General features: G+C 46.0%; 1 protein-coding gene and 2 long non-coding RNA genes across 12 annotated transcripts in view; 1 reads left to right on the top strand and 2 right to left on the bottom strand.

The window, feature by feature from the left end:
• PAX2 (paired box 2) overlaps nucleotides 1-16587 on the top strand; it is a 143941-nt gene extending 127354 nt beyond the window's left edge. For 5 of the 10 annotated variants that reach the window (XM_082223631.1, XM_082223633.1, XM_082223629.1 and 2 more), the window contains 3 exons: nucleotides 1961-2062; nucleotides 7454-7540; nucleotides 13177-16587. In XM_082223631.1, coding sequence (XP_082079757.1) covers nucleotides 1961-2062; nucleotides 7454-7540; nucleotides 13177-13406 — 419 coding nt within the window. In that variant the 3' untranslated portion in view covers nucleotides 13407-16587. Of the gene's footprint in view, nucleotides 1-1960; nucleotides 2063-7453; nucleotides 7541-12455 lie in introns of all 10 variants that reach the window. The other 5 variants (XM_082223634.1, XM_082223628.1, XM_082223630.1 and 2 more) reach the window with 3 other exon arrangements.
• Nucleotides 183-13305, bottom strand: LOC309532891. Its single transcript, XR_014220054.1, has 2 exons — nucleotides 13207-13305; nucleotides 183-552 (listed from the first exon to the last, which is right to left on the bottom strand). It is a non-coding gene; the product is annotated as an uncharacterized lncRNA (long non-coding RNA).
• Nucleotides 14132-23923, bottom strand: part of LOC309532885 — a 27900-nt gene continuing 18108 nt past the window's right edge. The window contains exon 3 of the long non-coding RNA XR_014220048.1: nucleotides 14132-14254. This is a non-coding gene — a long non-coding RNA (uncharacterized lncRNA). The remainder of the gene's footprint in view (nucleotides 14255-23923) is intronic.

The following is a 23923-nucleotide window of genomic DNA, read 5'->3' as shown; positions in this document are numbered from 1 at the left end:
CTGGACCAAATGTAGAAATGCCCTTATACTGAGCAGAAGAACTGCAGCAACCATGTTTCCTGAAAGAACCAAAGATTTGGGTGAAGTTCTCCTTGTTACAGTGCAACCAACTAAAGAGAGGCAAACTTTACAAGCTTAAGAATTCTTCTCTCCCTTGGATTAAAATCTGAGCCGGAGAAGAATTGGTGGATCAGATCTCTCCTGTTTAATGTAATGGAGATATGTCAGAGTGAGGGGTGAGCACATGTCCTGCAAAACACCCCTGGGAGTGGGAAGCTCTCCAGCACATCCACTTTTTGAGCTCAGTTAGTTTGGAGGTGAGGGGGAGATGGGCTCCCACCGGTCCGGCAATTTCTCAAGCTGCTCTTTTAGTTTGTACAGGGGCAGATAAAAAGGCTTCAATCCTCAGAGAGTCTTATTCCTGATAGTTTCCAAATTAATCTTTTGAAAGCTCACCCAGCTCTGTCAAGAACACTTGCGGTTATAGTTGTTTGTTACGTATTTCATTATTAGTGTTTGTGCAGTTATGGGTGCAATTGTACAAAAGCATACCTGCAAATAAAGGAAGCTGGATTACATGGGGCTGAATTCCCAGGATTGGGCTGCATATCATAGAATAATAATAATATTGGCTGAGTTTCCCCAGTCACTCTGGGCAGCTCCCAATTGAGTGTTAGAAACAATACAGCATTAAATATTAAAAACTTCCCTAAACAGGGCTGTCTTCAGATGTCTTTTAAAAATAGGATAGCTGCTTATTTCCTTGACATCTGATGGGAAGGTGTCCCACAGGGCAGGCGCCACTACCAAGAAGGCCCTCTGTCTGGTTCCCTGTAACCTCACTTCTCGCAATGGGGGAACCACCAGAAGGCCCTCGGCACTGGATCTCAGTGTCCAGGCTGAACGATGGGGGTGGAGATGCTCATACAACTGTAGAGTTGGAAGGGAGCACAACGGTCATCTAGTCTAACCCACTACAATGCAGGAATCTTTTGCCCAACAAGGGGCTCAAACCTATGACCCCGAGATTAAGAGTCTCACGCTCCACCAACTGAGCTAACCTATATAATTAAAGACTTGTTAGCTTCGCAAAGTATATTACAATCCATACCCATTAATCCTTGCGTAAAGCTGTGGAATTGAGACTTGGGTTGCAATATTAGGTACGTTTACCTGGCACAAAATCACTTTGAATTCAGTGCAACTTCCTTGCATAGGATAGGGCTGCATGGTTGCCCAGTTCTGCTCCTGCCCCTATTGAACTGAATCAGATTTACTTCTGGGTTAGCATGCATACATGCTAACCCATGCATACAAGGGACGCAGGTGGCGCTGTGGGTTAAACCACAGAGTCTAGGACTTGCTGATCAGAAGGTTGGCGGCTCAAATCCCTGCAACGGGGTGAGCTCCTGTTGCTCGGTCCCTGCTCCTGCCAACCTAGCAGTTCCAAAGCATGTCAAAGTGCAAGTAGATAAATAGGTACCACTCCGGCGGGAAGGTAAACAGTGTTTCCATGCACTGCTCTGGTTTGTCAGAAGTGGCTTAGTCATGCTGGCCACATGACCCAGAAGCTGTACACCAGCTCCCTCGGCCAATAAGCGAGATGAGCGCCGCAACCTCAGAGTCAGCCACAACTGGACCTAATGGTCAGGGGTCCCTTTACCTTTACCTTTACCTAGCATGCATACAATTCTAGCTGCATCACTGAATAAAGCACATAGGGTTTTGTTTGTTTGTTTTGAACACCACAGGCGCCGTTGTAACTTCTGTTAAGGAAGGTACAGATGCCTTTGTAGATGTAAGAAGAATGTTTATCTGCTAAACAACCTGCTACACCCAAATGCCACCTAGTGAGCTTGCAGCTGAGGTGCACTCTCTGAACTAGGAGCTTTCTTCCTTACAGTTCACACCCTGAGCAACTGTACTGAAATTGGCTCTCCCTGCTTTTTCTCCTTGCTAGGTCGTGACATGGCAAGCACAACCTTGCCCGGCTACCCACCCCATGTTCCACCAACCGGACAGGGCAGCTACCCAACCTCAACTCTTGCAGGAATGGTGCCTGGTAAGTTCTTCTTGCTTTGACACATTTGTAACTGTTTCAGGTTTGATTAGATAGAAGAACAGTCTATTGCTTTTATTTTCAAATTTGTCATATTTGGGCAAGGTGCTTGAGGGTTTGTTCGTCAACCAGCTCAGAGTTTTCTTGGATGATACTGAAAACAGTTGGGAAAATTCGATTGGCAGAAAATATGGCAGCTGCTGCAAATGTTCTGAGTGGAGCCAGCAAGTCAAATCATTATTTCTCCAACCTTTTCAGGCTCCATTCAACTTTTTTGGCCTCTGAATGGCCTGAGACCAGAATATCTCAGGAGCCGCATCCTGCGCCGAATGAGTCTGCTACACTAAGACACTTTTCTCTCTGCTCTTGGATGCATAACAGATGGGCACAAGAGTTTGGACCTTTTCAGTGATGGTATCCAAAATTTGGAACAACCGTCCAAGAGAGGTCTGCTTGGCCCTATCAATTATATTCTGGTGGGCAGCCAAATTAGATCTGTCTCTTAGTGGTTTTGACTTTTGTTTTCAGGAGTGGCAGGCCTTGAAGTATTGAGGTCCTGGGCTGCATCAGCCTTATAGGTCGAAACCAGCACTTGAATTGGGCCAGGAACTAATTAGTAGCCACTGTAGTCAGGCCAGCATTGGTTCCATGTGCTCCGACAGTCTAGACCCAGTCAGCAACCTGGCCATTGCGTTCTGCACCAACAGTAATTCTGTATGAGAACTACTTTTTATCTAATCACCTGATGGGTCTCAGCATGAGCCTAAGGCATACAGAGAGCTTGCACATTTTATTGCAAATAATCAACATACCTTGCATTTCCTTTCAGAGTTCATGAACTTATTTTTTAAAAGGCCAGCTCCCCTTTTTGCATTCGCAGGGAACAAAGCTGCAACACGGAAAGGATTAATTATGTGTGCCGGTTAGACGTATAGCTGTGTGCACACACTTCCAGACACTATTGCATTGCTGGCCAAGCTAGATGGCTACTAATAGCTCAGAATAGTTGGCTGATGGGAGCTAATGATTGGTAGGTAGGTGGCAATCTCTGTGTGCTTCAACAGGATAATGGCCTCCTCTCCACCCTGCAAACTAAAGGGAGGAGATTGGGGTAAGAATACATCTGATGACTAAGTGTTGGCTGAAGGAACTTTGAAGGTTCAGGGCTTTCTCTGGACATCTGGTATTGGGTAGTAGATCTGCTGCTCATCGGAGTGCTTGCTGCTGTTTCCCTCCACTGTTTTTTGCATGTGTGTGTGTGTGTGTGTATATAAGCTCTCTCACCCAAAGGAAACCACATCTGTAGAGTGATAGAGTGATGCCCTGGAACATCCCACTGTTTAGGGAAGTGGGGAACACACAACAAAACAAAGACGCATCCTGGCATTATTGCTGGCAGGAGAGCATCTTGTGGGAATGTACATGGATCAAAACTGAAACAGCTTGGAAATACTGAGGAGCTGCCAGTCCTGAATATGAAACCTACGTGTTTTGCATTAAGCATTCACGTTGGTTTGAACAAAGTGAGGATTTAAATCATGGGAAAGCAGCAAACCATCAACAGGTTGGATGGCAACTTGTCTAGATGCTGATTATTATTATTATTATTATTATTACTGAAAGAGATTCTTAAGGTACCTGTGAAGAAGAGAAGTCTTTTAAATAATAATAATTTATTATTTATACCCCACCCATCTGGCTGGGTTTCCCCAGCCACTCTGGGCGGCTCCCAACAGAATATTAAAAACACGAGAAAACACCAAACATTAAAAACTTCCCTAAACAGGGTTGCCTTCAGATGTCCTCTAAAAGTCAGATAGTTGTTTATTTCCTTGACATCTGATGGGAGGGCAGGCACCACTACAGAGAAGGCCCTTTGCCTGGTTCCCTGCAATCTCACTTCTCGCAGGGAGGGAACCACCAGAAGGCCCTTGGTGCTGGACATCAGCTGAATGGTGGGGGTGGAGACGCTTCTTCAGGTATACAGGACCGAGGTCATTTAGGGCTTTCAAAGTCAGCACCAAAATTTTGAATTGTGCTCAGAAACATACTGGAAGCCAATGTTATATGGTCTTGGCGGCCACTCTCAGTCACCAGTCTATCTACTGCATTCTGGATTAATTGTAGTTTCCAGGTCACGTTCAAAGGTAGCCCCACATAGAGCGCATTGCAGTAGTCCAAGCGGGAGATAACTAGAGCATGAACCACTCTGGCAAGACAGTAGGGATACTAAATTTTGAGGAGATACTTGGGGAAAGTCCTTCCTTCTGAATGATTGGCACCTGGATGGCACTCCCCATCTCCAGGAGATAAATTTCTATTTCTGACATTTAACCTCAGTTGCTATCGCTGTCCTAGAGATATTATGTAAGCCTGTTTCTGGAGCTAGGAGAAGCCTGGCTCCCCAGTTCCACCCTGAGGAACAGGGACACCACCGGTGAACCACATTGACCAGCAAAGTCCTATGAGGCTAGGTAAAGGCAAAGGGACCCCTGACCATTAGGTCCAGTCATGGCCGACTCTGGGGTTGCGGCACTCATCTCGCTTTATTGGCCGAGGGAGCCGGCATACAGCTTCTGGGTCATGTGGCCAGCATGACTAAGCCACTTCTGGCAAACCAGAGCAGAGCACGGAAACGCCGTTTACCTTCCCACCGGAGCTGTACCTATTTATCTACTTGCACTTTGACATGCTTTCGAACTGCTAGGTTGGCAGGAGCAGGGACTGAGCAACGGGAGCTCACCCCGTCACAGGGATTCGAACCGCCGACCTTCTGATCGGCAAGTCCTAGGCTCTATGGTTTAACCCACAGCGCCACCCACGTCCCACTATGAGGCTAGTGAAAGGGTATTTCTGCTGCTTGAAAATGGAATAGGAAGATGCTTTAGACTGAGTCTCAGACTCATAGTATTGTAGGGACCCTGAAGATCATCTGATCAGACCATTGAACCTTCTAGCTCAATTAATTGTCTGGCAGTGGGTCTCCTGGATTTCAGAGACACTTCTCTCCCCTGTCTAGCTGGAGATGCTGAGTTTTTAAGCAAGGAACTTCTGCATGCAAAATAGATGATGCTGTGCCACGTGAATTATAGCCCTTCCTGACGATCTGGGGTGGTGGTTCCTCAGGGCAGGCCTGTAATGTCCAGGGACCCTTTTGCTCCGTGGACTTTGTTATTCCCCAAAAGCCTGGCCTCCGCTTGCCTTTTGACTCCTTGGCAACGTTTACAGAACATCCCAGGCTTTGGCAGAAAAGCTTTGGGACCAGCCAAGAGAGCAGGTCACAGCCAGGGTCTGCTGTAAAGGGAGCAGTTAAACAGAATCCAGTGCTGATGAGGAAATTACATGTGTTTCATTAGTGATCGGGGAAGGAGATAGCTCAGTTCCTCTTGGTCACAGTTGAGCTCAAAAGCTCATTATCCTGCAGCACGTTTCCTTTCACTCCTCGTCAATAAACACCTTTCACACTCGCTGCTTCTCCCTCCCTGGATCCCCTTGACTGCTCTGGAGAGAGAGAGAGGCTCTTTCTCCTCTACTTAACCTGCACTTCAGATTCACTGTAAACAGTTTAGGGTGACAATACAGATGGGAGAAGGGGGAGCAGCCGAGACTTCTTTTTACAGACACAGATAGGGCTTTGTGAAGAAACTCCTCTCTGACTTGGGCAGGTCCCTGCACATGCTTTCCTTACAGGAGTGGGGGAAGAAATTCTGCACAATTTCCATTCTTTTGCAAAGCCACCCAATTTGCGCTCCCTGAAATGACGCATAAGCCAAAACACAAAATTTGCACATTCGAAATTTGCACTTCTACGAATTTTGTGATGCAATTATCCAACAGGAAAAAAGGTACAGCATTTTTTGCTCTATAAGACGCACCAGACCACAAGACGCACCTAGTTTTTGGAGGAGGAAAACAAGGGGGGGGAATTCTGAATCTCAGAAGCCAGAACAGCAAGAGGGATCGCTGCGCAGTGAAATCAGCAATCCCTCTTGCTGTTCTGGCTTCTGGGATAGCTGTGCAGCCTGCATTCACTCCATAAGATGCACACATATTTCCCCTTACTTTTAAGGGGGGGGAAAGTGAGTCTTATAGAGCAAAAATTATGGTATATTAGAATCATAGAAATGTAGACTTGGACGGGACCCTGAGCGTCATGTAACCAACCCCCTAGAGGAAAAAATAATGCACGTATTAGTGAAAACAATATACAAAATGCATAACTTTAGGGGGAACTGTTTGCATAAATGTGTCTACAAGGGAAAATGTGCACTGTGAAATGCTGGTTTTGAAACAACAACGACACTCCACAAACTAATTCAGAAATGTGGTGAACAGTACTTAAGACTGGAAATCAAACAGTACTTAAGAGAAATCAAAACTAATGAATTCATCCATCCCTAGGTGAGATTGAGCTTTCCTAGAAAATACAACATGCTTTATATATTAAGAACACCTTGAGGTTGTATCTAACACTGTATGAGCAGCATTCCACTCACACAGAAGGACTGCCCCTTCTCTCTCCACGGACCCCAAAATCTGCTCCAGAGGGTTCTCCCAACCGCTTGGAGCAGATTTTGAGGGTGTGCTGGTGGCTGCAGGAGGAGAGGAGAGCAGGGAGACGTCCCCTTGGGCAAGTGGAAGGGCAGCTTTGCACACAACCTTTGAAACCACCCCTTCCCGCCAGCTCACAACTTGCGTCCATAGGACAGGAAGACCAAATCCTCCGAAACAGCACATCAGAAATAGATGTTTAACGTCTGCATTGCATTAATCCACACAGGCAAAGCCGAAATCATGGTACGAAATCCCAGTATGTTTCCAAGCACAATTCAAAGTGTTGGAGTTGACCTTTAAAGCCCTAAAGGGCCTCGGTCCAGTATACCTGAAGGAGCGTCTCCACCCCCATCGTTCTGCCCGGACACTGAGGTCCAGCTCCAAGGGCCTTTTGGCGGTTCCCTCGCTGAGAGAAGCCAAGTTACAGGGAACCAGGCAGAGGGCCTTCTCGGTAGTGGCACCCGCCTTGTGGAACACCCTCCCACCAGATGTCAAAGAGAACAACAACTACCAGACTTTTAGAAGACATCTGAAGGCAGCCCTGTTTAGGGAAGCTTTTAGCGTTTGATGTATTGCAGTATTTTAATATTTTTTGGAAGCCGCCCAGAGTGGCTGGGGAAGCCCAGCCAGATGGGCGGGGTATAAATAATAAATTATTATTATGGTGAAAGTGGGGAGATGGAGAAAGCACAAGGAAACAAGGGTAACAAGGAGAAAACTCACAAGTGTGGCTTCACGCTCCCCCTCTCCCTTGTTAGGCATTTGTCACCATTTTGCTCCCCCACCTTCAGTGTGAAACATACTTAATGAATGACTCACCCTTCCTTTGCTCTTTCCTAGGGAGTGAATTCTCAGGAAATCCTTACAGTCACCCTCAGTACACAACCTACAACGAGGCCTGGAGGTTCAGCAACCCAGCCTTACTAAGTGAGTATCTCTCTTGCATCCCCTGCCATCTCTTGCTCTCGCCTTCTGTTTGTCTCCTTGTTTTCTTTTCCTTATTTGTTTCTATTTCACCAGGGGGCCGGGGGGCAGGGAGGGTACATTGCATGGCGAGTTCCCGCCCCCCACCAGGATAAATAAAGACACGAGACACCATAATTTAAGGTTAATTGGGCGAATTAGGCCACAACTTTATTGAATTCAGGAATGAGAGGCATTGGCTTAGGCATTGGTCCTAACGACTATCTGGCTCCAGCCCATTTGCTGGAGACACGGGGAAGGGTTAACACTATATCGGGGGAGTCTCCTGCCGAGGCACGTCGACTAGGAGCTCCCCCGGGTCACCGCTCTGGGGCGTGCCTTTGGCCCTCACCTCCATAGGCTTCGGACAGGGCCACGCCCCCCGGAGTCCTTTAACGGACCACCCTTCGCTCACTGGGGGGAGGTGATGGCGTTCCTCCCCCCACACACATCCTCTTAACCCCTTCTTACAATGCCTACCGCCAATGCCGAGAAGTTGTGACGAGTTGCTACGAGGTAGGCGAAAAACCAAAAGGCTAGAAATTGCCAATTGGGAAAAATTCCTACCATGCCCCTTGCGGCGACAGACCGAAGTCCATAGCAAAGTCAAAGACCTACCTAAGGCCCACTTAAAGGGAGGGAGGGTGGGAAAAACGTGAGGGCTAGCCGGCGAAAAGAGGGCGAGCCCCCTCTGCGCCGGCCCTAAATAGGGCAGGCCACGCCCCCCCAGCCAGCCGATTGGCTGGCTGGGGGGGGCAGGCCTGGCCGGGATTCCCCTGCTCTCGTGGGGGCTGCGACCAGCCCCCGCTCACGTGGGGTGGGCGTGAAGCCCGCAACCCCACCTCCTGGGCAAGCTGGAAGTGGCTTTCCCACCTCCAAATAACTCCATCATTTAGCCATCAGCTCAGTTCATTGTTCCTGGCAGTTAATAATTTGAGGATGACATGATCATTTATACAAATGAGGTACCTTTAGTTATTTCCCCCCACTCCACACCCCTGCCCACTTCTCTAATTTGCAAGGCTATTTATTTATTTATTTATTTGAACAAGGTATATACATTGCTTAACACCAAAGTTCCTAAGCAGCGAACGGTAAGGTTATAAAGAACATACCGTTGGCAAAATCAATTAACAGAAAACCCTATAAGACAATGGACAGTGTTTGATGGTGTGGAAAAGAAGTGGGACCTAATGGCTTAAAAAGCTTTAGTAACTTAGTAATTAGGTAAAGGTAAAGGGACCCCTGACCATTAGGGTCCAGTCACAGACAACTCTGGGGTTGTGGTGCTCATCTTGCTTTACTGGCCGAGGGAGCCGGTGTACAGCTTCCAGGTCATGTGGCCAGCATGACTAAGCCGCTTCAGCGAACGAGAGCAGCGCACGGAAATGCAGTTTACTTTCCCACCAGAGCAGTACCTATTTATCTACTTGCACTTTGAGGTGCTTTTGAACTGCTAGGTTGGCAGGAGCAGGGACCGAGCAACGGGAGCTCACCCTGTCGTGGGGATTTGAACCGCTGACCTTCTGATCGGCAAGCCCTAGGCTCTGTGGTTTAGACCATAGCGCCACCCGTGTCCCTCAACTTAGCAATAGTCATAGTTTATTCCAGGATCGTTAATATCTCACTATTACTAAGTTAGCAAAGCTTTTCAAAACCTGAAAATGGCAGGTAGTGGTGTTCAGACAGCCACATACCTCAGTTTTTACAGGACCAAACTAGCTAGAAACAGATTGTAGTCCCATAGAGTGTACTAATTCTGGAACTGTTTCTGGTAAACTGGTTCTGTAGGGTTTTGTAGCATTTCAGAAACCTGCAGAACCTAACTGACCAGAAAACAACAGAGATAACAACAGAAAAGAATGTGTGCAGCACTTATGCAACTTTCAGTTTTCCTAATAGCTATGTCTCCAGCTGCCCCCCCCCCCATTTTATGAAAGGCATGTGAAAAAAGAGGCTATGGAAACTCCTGTTGCAAAAGTTTGCCAATTTGACAGGACAGGGTGCAGCCTTCTGGACCACCATGATAACATATCCTCCAACATTTCTCCAATGAAAATAGGGACGTCCTATTCAAATAATAATAGTCATAGCAGTACATCACCCATCTGATTGGGTTTCCCCAGCCACACTGGGCGGCTTCAAACATCTATAAAAACATAATAAAACATTAAACATTTAAAAACTTCCCTATATAGGGCTGCCTTCATTTGTCCAAGGTTGTACACTTACTTATTTCCTTGGCTCGGGGGGTTGCATAACTCCATACCCTCCAACATGTCTCCGATGATAATAGGGGCATCCTAAGGGAAAACGGGGCATTCTGAGATCAAATCAGAAACTGGGACAACTTCTGTAAATCCAGGACTGTCCCTGGAAATTAGGAACACTTGGAGGGTCTGTTATAATAGAAGATAGGATGTGTTGCTCCAGACTCCAGCATCACTGCAATTTACTTAGGCAGGGCAAGTCTAGCCCTCCCACAGACTGCTGCTGAAAGACTCAGGAGTCAGACCAGATGAGGATTAGTTAGCCCTAGACCCAATATGACCTGCAACATTCCCTCTCACAACATCATGCTCTCTGGGCATTTTAGAGAAGCATTCATGCACAGGCAAAATAAATATTATTGAGTGCCTCCTGTGTAAGCACAGAACCCCAGAGGGTTTTATCCCACCCACTTTCCCACGTGAGCTCCCCTGTGTACTCGCAGCGAATTCCAAAGTATCCCCATCTCTGCATGCCTGAGATGAAGGCCTCACAGCTATTTACAGAGCCATTTATCCTAATATGAAACAGATTTGAGACAAGAGTCTTTAATTCTCACGGGGCTCTTTTCATTAGCTTCCATCTCTTTTCTGCATCTGATTAGCCCCTTGATCATGTAAACGCATCAGAAATTGAAGTGCGTTAAAAGCAGTTGTTTACTGACTGTGTGAAGAAACTCAAAGACAAGGATATCTTCCACCTGCGAAGGTATTTCTCCAAAAAGCCACGGGTGTCTTACCTAGTTGATTTGGCTGCTACTGAGCACCCTTTCTTTTCTCTGGTCCTACATGCACCACCCTAAGAATCTGACCAGTTCCTTTGCACACATCACAAGAAGATAAAAACAGCCCCGCTGCATCAGAGCAAAGGCTTATCTAGTCCAACTTCCTTAATGGGCAACTTAAGGCAGAAGGAATAGAAGCAATTCCATACTTTTGCTGGTTCAGGCCCTTCCTACACCTTCCCCTTTCTGACGCGGGTGGCGCTGTGGGTTAAACCACAGAGCCTAGGACTTGCCGGTCAGAAGGTCGGTGGTTTGAATCCCCACAACGGGGTGAGCTCCCATTGTTTGGTCCCTGCTCCTGCCAACCTAGCAGTTTGAAAGCACCTCAAAGTGCGAGTAGATAAATAGGTACCGCTCCGGCGGGAAGGTAAACGGCGTTTCTGTGCGCTGCTCTGGTTCGCCAGAAGCGGCTTAGTCATGCTAGCCACATGACCCAGAAAGCTGTCTGCAGACTAACGCCGGCTCCCTTTGCCTATAGAGCGAGATGAGCACGCAACCCCAGAGCCGGTCACGACTGGACCTAATGGTCAGGGGTCCCCTTTACCTTTACCTTTACACCTTCCCCTCTAGTCCCTTAAAATTGACTGCTAACAGCCAGACACACTGATCCATTGCACCACATGCTTCAGGTTTGTGCTCTTCTGGTTTTGTTATTGCAAAAATCGGCCTTGCCCTTAGCGGCAGCCAAAAGCCCTTTTGTAAAATATGTCACACTTTTTTACGAACTCCCCCTTGTCCATCAGTTTAATCGCTGACTGCTTTGCAGCTTTGTTTTAAAGGCCCACCCCTTTTCCTCCCCTGATTTTCAACACCCCTGAATATTTAACACGATACAAAGAAGGCTATGTACCCATTTCTTTAATTTAAAAAACCAGATCAGTACTTCCCCCCACTGGAGTGGACCAGGAAACCCAGGTACAGTGGTACCTCGGGTTACATACGCTTCGGGTTACATACGCTTCAGGTTACAGACTCTGCTAACCCATAAATAGTGCTTCAGGTTAAGAACTTTGCCTCAGGATGAGAACAGAAATCGTGCTCCAGCGGCGCGGCGGCAACAGGAGGCCCCATTGGCTAAAGTGGTGCTTCAGGTTAAGAACAGTTTCAGGTTAAGAACGGACCTCCGGAATGAATTAAGTATTTACCCTAACCCAAGGTACCACTGTATTTTGGAAGCTTGGAGCTCTTAGGTATCATCAACAGGCTCACAAAGGAAGGTTTTCAGCAGCATAACATTCCTTACAAAACATTCTGAATTGTAATTGTGGTGGATCAGCAGAGAGGGTTCCAAATCTGACATTTAGCATCCGTGAGGTGCTTTTGGGGAAATATTCCTATGAATGCAGGCAAGTGGCAATTGCTACACGAGGAATCTATATTGTGGGGCCCAATAAATAAATATTGTGGGGCCCAATATTTTGCCCCACCTAATCAATCACAAGACGCATACCATTTGAATGGCAATGTCCATCAACTTGGACCGACCCCCTCAAATATTTTACTGGGAGTCCAAAGGAACCTCGGCCTCTAGGAGTTGGCTCCTATGAATCTAGGTTATCCTCCTGAACAGCATCTAACTGGAATCCAGAATGCAGCAGCTGCGCCAGAACTCTTTCTGTGTGACTAGCACTATGTAATTTAGCAAATGCAGGTTCCCTGTTCTTTATATTGGCCATAATGAGTCCCCATCCTTGGGTTTCTGTCTCTAGTTCCTTTTAATATGCCTCTCTCTCTTGCTCTCGCTCTCTTTCTCTTCCTTTCTTTTCTTATTTTATTTTACTGTATGTCCTTTCAATCAGTCCATTCTTCTCCTGTGTTAACTTTCAGGTTCCCCTTATTATTATAGTGCCACATCCCGGGGCTCCGCACCTCCCACTGCTGCCGCTGCCTATGACCGCCACTAGTTACCATGGAAACCACATGAAACTGCAGGGCGACAGCCTAGGCCTCCATATTGTACCTGTCTGATGAACATTCTGCGCCGCTCGGAAGGATGAAGAAAACTTTCTCCGTGTCCCTCGCCTGCCCCTTCTGCCCCCTCCGCCCTCTTCCAGACTGCAGAAACGTACTGGAATACCGCACATTTTTGAGAACTTCACGCCCCTTGTAACCCAACCAAGCTACTTCACTGGATTGATGGCAAAAGCAGGCTTGCGGCCAGCGCTCCTGCTCCTGTCGCTATTGCCACTGCAGTACTTCAGACCACCCCACGCAAATTGTTCCTCGGCTCTCTAGCCTTCCATGCGAGGCTTCCCAAACCTCTTAAGCCTGAGGGGAATCTGAGCAATATATAGCCTGCACTGTCGTCTTTTGGGAGTGGTATGGACAGAAGGTAACAAAGGAGAGAATGCTGCGTACCAACTCATTGTTCTCCCCCAAGAGATCGCCTGCGAAAAACATCTCCGCATGATAAGCGACGGTTTCCGGAAGCCAGAGGGGACCGACTCTGGCTCGGTCTAGCAAAGGGGGGAAAGACCTGTGTCATCCTCTCTGTGTGTCCGACAAGGGTTGTTTTGTGTGACCCGTTTCCCTCCCATTTCCTCCATAGGTTGGTTGAATAAGGCCTTGGTTTCCTTACCGTTCCATCCGAAGAACGACTGCGTCCGATGTCATAACCTTACGGGCTGGAGTTGGGACGGCAAGTCTCTCACACACATGCACACACACACACCTACAGTCAAGTCGGACAGGAGGATGGAGCGATGTCAACCCGCTGGCAAAATGAAGAACTATATAAATAGATATATAAATATAACTGTTTTTAATGCTTTGTCCTGAAGGTCTGTAAAAAAACAAAAAAAAGGAGGGGAGGGAAATGAACAAATCCCCCCCGTTTTCTAAAAATCAAAAAGTCCTGGCAAAAACAAGCTGAAATAGCTCCCCTGAATGGCAGAGATGAAGAATAGTTCTCCCTTTCCATTCCTAGGTTTCATTCTTTTTCTGTTACGCGCCGGAGTTGTTACATGCATGGCGGCGAGGAGTGCAAGTGTATTCTGTGGGGGGACTTGTTCACCTAATACACAACTCCAGCAAGATTTATGAAGGAAAAGGCTTAAATCCCCCAGCGACTGGTGTGCCACATTTCATTAATCACTGCTGAAGGGGTAGAAACATTTCGGGCATGTGACACTGGACAAAAACAATTCCAGACTAACTGGGAATGTTTTCTGGTTCTCTGTCCTTCCATTTCTGCTATACCAATATGGACTAGAGGTCTGGGGTAAGGGGGGGGTGTCTCTTCTCTTCATGGAGCTGTGGTACTCTGAAATAGTGGCATACAGCAAAAAGCAGGTGTTTTATCCTTGAACCTCAAGCTTGTTTTAACTGAGTTTTACATCAGTCAGCACAGCAACTTCCCTGTTCCTGGGAGCTGTTCATTTCCTTGTTTCTGCATGCCTAAAAACTGAGCAGAATTTGGATTTCTAAGAAGTTCACTCTATTTTTTTTTAAGGCTAATTTCCTGTCTTTGCGGACCCCTAGATGAAAACACGCAGTTACCGTTCTATAAAAGGTTGCTGCAGCAGAGAGATGGGTTCCTGCATCACTCTCCATCCTCTTATCTTGGCATCCGCTTTAAGTTCCGTAAGCAGCGCTCGTCTCCTCTTGCGACCACACCATGAAATATCCTATGGTTAAAAAAATCCCAAATTATGCAAACTCTCAAAATGCCAGGATCAAAATAAATGTGCAGATTGGAGCCATTTCATGCAGAAAGGCACATCTGCATTAACTGATGGTTTACAGACATTGTTTTTGCATGTGGAATTTGCAGCAGGGTTAGATGTTGCATCGAAGGGTGACATTTAAGCAGAAGATGGCAGAACAAAATTTGCTCACATTTTATATTTCATAAATCTGGTGTGTGGTGAGCAGTTATCAACAGGGGAAAGGGAAAGCATGGGGCGAACACAACATCCTCCTCCAGTTTACATCTCCAGAAGGCAGAGTGCGGACCAAATTTCAAACTAGTGTAAAGCAGGTTTTTAGCCCTGTTTTCTTTTTCTAAATTGCCATATCCGAGGGGAAATAAGAGATCTCTGTATTTGGGGCAATACTTTGCTTTATAAACCCCTTTTATAGGGATCAACAAAGCATGTTGATCGCCAGGAATTCCAATGGCGCCTTTCCATTTTTCTCTGTCACCTGCTTGCCCCAGGTGAATTGACCAACTCTCTTTTAATTCACCTATATTTGTCTGAGACGATTCAAACAATTGTTTGCTTGTCACAGACACTCACAAGAACAAGCTTTTATGTTCCAGGCCTACAGAAGTTACCTATATCTGTGCTATATACTGTATGCCATTAACACCCCCAAATTATAAGGTTGTAGCAGGAAATCATTCTGTAAATATACCTGCTTTTTTATCTCATACAGTGCACACAAAGAAATATTGGGCAAATAGAAACTGTTTCAGTGCTTCCTCAAACGTCATCCCAAATTCAGCTTTATCCAGCTAGGGCCCCTACATTGCTCAACAGTTTAAACACACACACACACACACACACACACACACACCAATTGCTCATGCCTGTATTTATGACTCTGTTTGGGGAACGGCACATGTAAGATTGCCCATTTGACTAGTGTTAAATGTACCCCCAGAATGTCTGGGAAGGAAAATAGCTAACTGGGTCAACTGAAAACTTGTTAGGTCCTTGAAGCCCCAACTTTGGCTATCCGAGAAAAGAGAGAGTATAAGAACACTGACACATCTCACCTACTTAAAATTATCTGGCTCAGGAAAACACAAATAAAGGAAGATGCAACTGAGAATAGTCTGACCTATCATTCATGGTCTTTTACTTACACTGGTAGAAAAGAAGGGGAATATGGGTCTGTCCATAACCACTGGCTTGATTTGGGGTCCGCTGACATAGATAATGTTACATTGATTTTGATTTGGCCTGGCATGATCATAAAGAGAGTAAGCAATTCTATTTGGAACGTCCTGTGCAAAGGACTACTAGGCTGAGTCTTAGTCTTGCCACCATGTCTTCTGAAGACCCACCTGCAAATGTGTATTACATTTGCCAAAGAATTTCTTGTGTTGGCTCCTGCTGTTTTGAGTTACAGTTGGTGGGTTGCATTGTAAAGCAGTATTATAGTTAAGTTGAGTAACCGACAAGGGGGATTTACGTGATGATATTCTACGGAAGACAAGCATCAATATTCATATAGATTCAACTGGACTGGACTATGCGGGAAATGCAAAAATTATTTAATATTTTGTTATTTGCGGGGGGAAATTTGCTGCTTTGTAGGAAGATGATGTTTGTAATGTGAAAGCAATTCCTCTTGTATATAAGCCCATTCTCCCATCTTCATCATGCTAGTGATTGAAACAGGCTCACCTCATCATGTAGATAAAAGAACGCACCGTCTGTACTGTTCGAATCGCATTGTGCTCACTGAAAACAAAGCTCTGTGTTCAATAAAGCACAGCACAAACTCGGACTCTGTGGGAACGAACAAGCCTGACAAGGCCTTTTCCCTGGCAACCTCCAGCAGCCCCCCCCCCCCAAAAAAAAAGTGGTTTACTTTACCACTACTCTTTTTTTAATAAAAAAAAACCTAAACAAAAAAATTGAAAAGGCAGGGAAAGAAAAACACACAAAAAAAATTGAATGGGGGAAAATAATCTCTATGCAAAAGAAAAAAAAAGAAAAAAAATGTTAGCATCTTTTGCATTTCTGCCCATGTGTCCTGATTCCTCTACTTTTGCTGCCATGATACATTTCTCCATTGCTCTCCCTATGGTTTTGCTCCCCTTCCACAGAGGGCTGTCTGATGGCCAACGCAAATAGGTGAATTGAAGACTTTGGAGGGGGTTTTTTTTCCCCTGGGACCTTATTTGGGCATGCTTTGCCACCTTGTGCTTTCTGTTTCCCCAGCTGTACAATAGGAATAAAAAGAAAACACCCTAACCTGGTGGGGTGTTGTGATTCTTTGCTTGCTAGTATCGCCTGAGTATTTGAACACTTTTGGAGAGAAATCTCGGGGGATGTTTCGGGTTGGCAACCAATATTACCCTCTTGTTATCTCCCTCTCGTCCGTCTTGTCATGTTGTTCTTTCATTTAACTGGCCTCTTCAGCTGCATCTCCTCCCTAAAGTCATCCCAGGTAGAAAAAGAAACAACCTTGACTGTATCTACTTTTCTGTGTTGGGGGAAAGGATCCCACCAGCTCTTGCCACTGACATAGTCCACAGGGAATATGAACCACAGCCTTCTTTACGACAACCAGGAATGGCTCAGCTGCAGAAAGGGGGAAGCGGGAGGGCGGGGGGAGTTTATAGAATGGTAGGGATGGGAGGAGCAAGACAATTTCTGTTGCAACAGACATCTTGGGTGATCTGTAAGTGTTCTTTAAAAGAATAGTGTCTTTAGTGGTGATGAGCCCTCGTGGAGAGACAGGGCTGTTGCATGTTTTCTCGCCCATGGATAGTGACAAAATACAGAGGAAAAGATTCTGAACTAATCACAGACCAATGTGAAGCTATTAAACTGTCAAAAAACAAAAAAACAAAACAAATGACACTCTTATCTCCTCTTGAGTCTTCCTTTAAAGAAAATCTGAAGTATTTTCTCGCACTGAACTGTCTAAAATCATTCATAACCTTTGTGGTAAGAGCACTTACACGTGGTGGCTTGGTTTATTTTGGGGATAAGGTAAAGGGACCCCTGACCATTAGGTCCAGTCACGGATGACTCTGGGGTTGTGGTGCTTATCTCAATTTATTGGCCAAGGGAGCCGGAGTACAGCTTCCAGGTCACGTGGCCAGCATGACTAAGCTGCTTCTGGCAGACCAGAACAGCGCATGGAAACACCGTTTACCTTCCTGTTGGAGTGGTACCTATTTATCTACTTGCACTTGACATGCTTACAAACTGCTAGGTTGGCAGGAGCAGGGACCAAGCAACAGGAGCTCACCCCATCGCGGGGGTTCGAACCGCCAACCTTCTGATCGGCAAGCCCTAGGCTCTGTGGTTTAGACCACAGTGCCGGAAAGAGAAATGTGAGTTACATAGCAACTTGGAACCAGTACTATATTTCTAGAAAAAGAGGTGCCATGGAGCCTCCGTTGTTATCTCAGAATGGCAATGGTGCCCACCTGAAAGGTGCCAGAGCTCCAGTGAGCTCCTGCTGGGGGAAAAGGCCTGCTTGGAACTAACCTAATTTGGATCCTACCCACACAAGTTTCTTTTGTTTCCACACACTTTAGGGCGCAGAGTGATGAAACTAAGAAAGGAGGAGCCACGACTGCTAGGACCTTCTGTCCATGTCACCCTCCAAGCTGTTGCATCTCCACCTGGCCATTCTTCATTTCTTTGTTTTTATTTCTTATCTGCCAAAAACCAACCAATTTCTTTTTTATGTCAGCCTGTGACATAGAGACCCATACTGAATAGACCCACTGAAGTTAATGGACATGACTAGTTTGGGTTCATTAATTTTAAAGGGTCTATTCTGAGTTGAAAACAAACCATAGTTTTAACCACAAATTTAAGTGGATGGGCAGCCCAACTCTAGAAGGTCTAAACAGTAATATATATATTTGTGGTATTTTAGATGCTTCATGAAAGTTTCCAAGGCGAGAGGACTGGAATATTGGTGGACCAAAGGTAGGGCTGGGAAGGAAAGGAGGGAGTCTAAAGTTTGTATAGTTACTTAACTCCTTGGCTCGGGGTCACACAACTCCACACCCTTTAACAGTTATCTGGTGAAAATAGGGACATACTAAAAAAAGTGGGACATTCCAGGATCAAATCAGAAACCAGGATGGCTTCTGTAAATCCGGGCCAATCCCTGGAAAATAGGGATACTTGGAGCGTCCGCAGCTCTGTCGTGCAAATGCAACAAAAAGGCCTTTGTTGCCACTATTCCTGCCACAGTACAGACCTAGAAATGAGCTCCATGCTGCGTTTAGGAAAATTAAGCCCCTTTCTGCCCCTTCCTTTGCACTCTTCTTGGCTCAACACCCTAGCCATCATTAACCAGGAAGCAAGCCTCTGAAAGGTAGTGGGAAAGTTCGTATATAGAGGCAACCTTGCTAATCAGTATCTCATTCTAGAGATCACCTAGGCTGGAGGGCAAGCAGTGTAGTGCTCTGCAAATGTTGTTGGCGTGCCACTGCCAACAGCCTCTGCCACCATGGCAGGGGGCAAGGAATGGGCATTGTAGCCCAACAACAACTAGAGCAGTGTTTCTCAACCTTGGGTCCCCAGATGTTGTTGGACTACAACTCCCATCATCCCTGAGCTCTGGCCTTGCTAGCTAGGGATGATGGGAGTTGTAAGCCAAAAACATCTGGGGACCCAAAGTTGAGAAAGGCTGATCTAGAGGGTCCACATTGACTTCCTCTTTCCAAAGCCACCAACAAAGCAAAGGATAAAGGTAAAGGTAAAGAGACCCCTGACCATTAGGTCTAGTCATGGCCGACTCTAGGGTTGTGGCGCTCATCTCGCTTTATTGGCCGAGGGAGCCGTCGTACAGCTTCCGAGTCATGTGGCCAGCATGACTAAGCCGCTTCTGGCGAACCAGAGCAGCGCACAGAAATGCCGTTTACCTTCCCACCGGAGTGGTACCTATTTATCTACTTGCACTTTGACGTGCTTTCGAACTGCTAGGTTGGCAGGAGCAGGGACCAAGCAACAGGAGCTCACCCCGTCACAGGGATTCGAACTGCCGACCTTCTGATTGGCTAGCCCTAGGCGCTGTGGTTTAACCCACAGTGCCACCCGCATACCTCAAAAGCAAAGGATACTAATGGCCAAATCTGGAAAACTGTTGGGTCTAGGATTCTCTACGATCACATTAGCATTCCAGCCCCCATGGAGGCTATAAGCTACAATGGGTCACATTTGTAAAGAACCAGTCTGATATAGGGACACCCAGATGCAAATCCCTGACAGGGGAGAAAACTAGGCTTTATTTCACCTGGATCAAAGACCCAGTTTCATGCACACACCATACACACATTTGCATACACACAGGCAGGGAGCTTCAATGGCGCCTCTCCGGAGGGGAAAAAACAGGCTAGTCCCTCTGTGCCTATGGCCCTGATCCCTTGGTAGCCATTAAACTCACCTGGTAAATGACTGTCTAATGCAATTAGAGTGTAGTGAGGAAACAGAGGCAAAAGAGCCTGCTACCCTGGATTCATTTCAGAAACTGTGGTGCAAAAATGTAATTAAGAAATTTAGACGGTAATGGCACTCCACCATAGCTATCAAAGATGTTACCACCACATCGAAAGCTCTCCATGTGAAGTACTGGATACAGATAAAATTAATTTTTGCATTCCTTCCCTCACAAACTAACAGCATGATGTTGCACCCATTATTTTAAAATAGTATGAATTGCAGTTGTCGAGAATCCAATTGTTCCACTGAACAGTAGTAGATTGGAAACAAGATTCTGCATTCATTAAAATTCAATCTTGACGAGAGCCTGATCTTAACCTTTAACACTTAGAGGGGGAAAGTGTTCACACAAGCAGTAAATATTGAAACTAGAGCTGTCAAGGGCTTTGTTTGGTTTTTTGTTGATTAACCACCTCACTTTACCTTACTAATGAATTCATGAACCAAGGAAAATAAATATATGTAAGTACTGAAGTCCAACCGTCCTTATTAACCAATTTAGTTAAGGCAATGCTTTCGCTTCACTATACGATATCAACAAATTCTTTCTTATTTGGGAAATTAAATGGTTTAAAATGCACTGAGCATGGAATCTACTTTGCAAAAGTTGGCATAACCCCTATTTGCTGAATCACAAGATAAGTTCCAGATGAATTTTGCCAGTAATTACATGGATGGATTGATTAAAGCATTCAGCTCTAATTTCCATTCTCCTTTATGGGGATTTCCATCCCTTCTCTGATTAACTAAAACTGTGGCAACACTGTTAAATATTGGCTTCCATCAGCCACCTTTTGGCATAAGTTGTTAGCCTGATGTTCCAAACTGGCTGGGGAGAAAGTCCTGAATTCTCTAGGTTGTCTTGTGTACTTACAGGGCATTTTCAGGGCCACCTGTCAGTGGTCTAGAGGATGTGTATCCCCGGCCAAACAGTAAAATCTCACACAGAGGCATAGCTACAAAAGACCATGTCCTCACACTGCATGCTTCCTGAGTGTCACGTGGCAGGACATAATAAATACAGCAAATAAAAAGTAGCCGCATATCCTAAGGCCTTCCTTGAATTGATGCCGGATGAGGATGAATGCCCATCACTCAAGATCGCAAGTCCATAAGGCATCAGGACAGAAACAGAACTACAGACCCTCCAACATTTCTCCAATGAAAATAGGGGTGTCCTATTCCATAACAACAATAACAACAATAATCATCATCATAATTTTATTATTTATACCCTGCCCATCTGACTGGGTTGCCCCAGCCACTCTGGGCAGCTTCCAACATATACAAATACCATATTTTTCACTCTATAAATAGACGCACCAGATCACAAGACGCACCCAGTTTTTGGAGGAGGAAAACAAGAAAAAAAATATTCTGAATCCCAGAAGCCAGAACAGCAAGAGGGATCGCTGTGCAGCGAAAGCAGCGATCCCTCTTGCTGTTCTGGCTTCTGGGATAGCTGTGCAGCCTGCATTCGCTCCATAAGAAGCACACACATTTCCCCTTACTTTTTAGGAGGGGAAAAGTGAGTCTTATAGAGCAAAAAATACGGTACATAACAAAACATTAAACAAATTTACCTATACAGGGCTGCCTTCAGATGTCATCTAAAGGTCTCCTTGGCTTGCATAACTCCATACCCTCTAACATTTCTCCAGTAAAAATTGGGGTGTCCTACCGCACCCTCCAATATTTCTCTGATGAAACTAGGGATGTCGTAAGGAAAAGCGGGACATTCTGGGATCAAATCAGAAACCGGGACAGCTTCTTTAAATCCAGGACTGACCCTGGAAAATAGGGACACTTGGAGGGTTTGGAACTATCACTGAGGATCCAGGCAGGACTGAAAGCTAAGCCAACAGACCCAAGGCAATCATGGAAGTTTCATGGCAAAAGGAAGGAATGCCAGAGTCCTCACCTGGAAGGAAGGAAGAAGGGTAGCTGTTTGAATCTGGGAAACGTGGCAGCAAATCAGAAATCAAAGTTTGGGAGTGCATGAAAAACCAACACAGCAAAAGCAGCTGGTGGCTTGTTGTACGGTTAACCCCTAAATTAATAGATTGGCTAATCAGGGCTTTGGTTGTACTCAGCCAACCCAAATTTGCTTGGTATGAGCAGTTTAATAGGCGTAAAATTCCAGCGCTTCAGCCATGGCTCAGTATGAGGAGCAGCTGTTTGTTGGGCTGATTTGATGGGTGCTTTCGTTTGTTGACTTTAACCCAGTTATCTCCCAATGACATCAGTATATTTGGCAGCCCATGGTGGCTTTCATCTCGCTCCAGGTAGTTAAGCCATTATAATGTTTTCAGGGTGCTAAGTAAAGGCCAGCCTTAGCACAGAACTCCAAAGAAGTGATGCTGCTATTGGGAATGCACAGAGGCAGAAAATCCTTCCCACTTACCGTATTTTTCGCTCTATAGGACACACCTGACCATCGGACGCACCTTGTTTTAGAGGGGGAGAACAAGAAACGAAAATTCTCCCCCTCTCTGCTCAGCGCCCCTTCAGCCAAGCGGCAGGAGAAACGGAGCCCCTTCCATTTCTCCTCCCGCTTGGCTGAAGGGGCGCTGCGCAGCTCTCCCTCTTGTTCTCCCGGCCTCAGCAAAAGGAACCTGAAGCCAGCGGAGCACAGCGGGAAATCGCCTGTGCTCCGAAGGCTTCAGGCGGCTATCCCTGAAGCCTGGAGAGTGAGAGGGGTCAGTGCGCACTGACCCCTCTCACTCTCCAGGCTTCAGCGAAAGCAACGCGAAGCCTCCAGAGCGCGGGGGGATCCCTCCCTCTGCTCTTCAGAGGCTTCGCGTTGCTATCACTGAAGCCAAGGAGCCTGCATTCACTCCATAGGACGCAAACACATTTCCCCTTAATTTTTGGAGGGGGAAAAGTGTGTCCTATAGAGCAAAAAATACAGTACTTGCTGCTTGTCTTTTCAGTGTTGGCCTCAGAGACATGCGGATTTCTCACCTAGACCTCTTGGTCTAGTAGGTGGCATGGGCAGAGATATGCAGCAGAGCAAGGATGGGGAACCTGTGACCTTCCCGTCATTGTTGGACTCCAGCTCCCATCAGCCCCTGCCAGCACAGCGAATGTTTAAGGATGATGGGAGTTGTAGTTCAGGGTCGTCAAAAAGCCACAAGTTCCCCATCCTTGCCTCAGGGAATACATTATCTGTCGCTATGCTTAGTCTGTTCGGGGAGGCCCAATTCACCTTTTGCCTGAAAAGTTGATCACAGAGCATAGTTCTATGACTTCATACCCTCCAACATTTCTCTGATGAAAATAGGAACCCCCTATTAAATTATTAATAATGTTAATATTAATATTAATATACCCTGCTCATCTGACTGGGCTACCCCAGCCACTCTGGGTGGCTTCCATTATCAATAATAATAATAATAATAATAATAATAATAATAATAATAATATTTTTTATTATTTATACCCCGCCCATCTGTCTGGGTTTCCCCAGCCACTCTAGGCGGCTCCCAACAGAACACTAAGAACAGAATAAAACTTCAAACATTAAAATCTTCCCTAAAAAGGGCTGCCTTCAGATGTCTTCTAAAGGTCAGATAGTTATTTCCTTGACATCTGATGAGAGGACATTCCACAGAGCGGGCGCCACTACCAAGAAGGCCCTCTGTCTGGTTCCCTGTAACCTCACTTCTCTCAGTGAGGGAACCGCCAGAAAGCCCTCGGAGCTGGACCTCAGTGTCCGGGCTGAACGATGGGGGTGGAGACACTCCTTCAGGTATACTGGACCAAGGCCGTATAAAACATTACAAAACTTCCCTATACACGGCTGCCTTCAGATGTCTTCTAAAGATTGTATAGTTACTTATTTCCTTGATGGGGGGGTGCATACCCTCCAACATTTCCATGATGGAAATAGGGACATCCTAAGGAAAATTAGGACATTCCACTATCAAATCAGAAACTGGGATGGCTTCTGTAAATCTGGGACTGTCCCTGGAAAATGGGGACACTTAGAGAGTCTGTATTATTTCTCCTTTATAGTGTTACAAGCATTCCTGAGGGCCTATCAGAGTTCAGGGTGTGTGCTTTCAAATGTAGATGTAACAGCAGTAAAAACAAAGGGGAAAGGGACAAATTGTCTTCCTTTTTCAAGTACCCTTATAACTTTAAGGG

This window comes from Podarcis vaucheri, assembly GCF_965113315.1.
Source record: "Podarcis vaucheri genome assembly, chromosome: 5".
In the NCBI taxonomy this organism is placed as follows: Eukaryota; Metazoa; Chordata; class Lepidosauria; order Squamata; family Lacertidae; genus Podarcis; species Podarcis vaucheri.
Note: the sequence above shows the minus strand (reverse complement) of the source record. Positions and strands in the feature narration are given on the sequence as shown.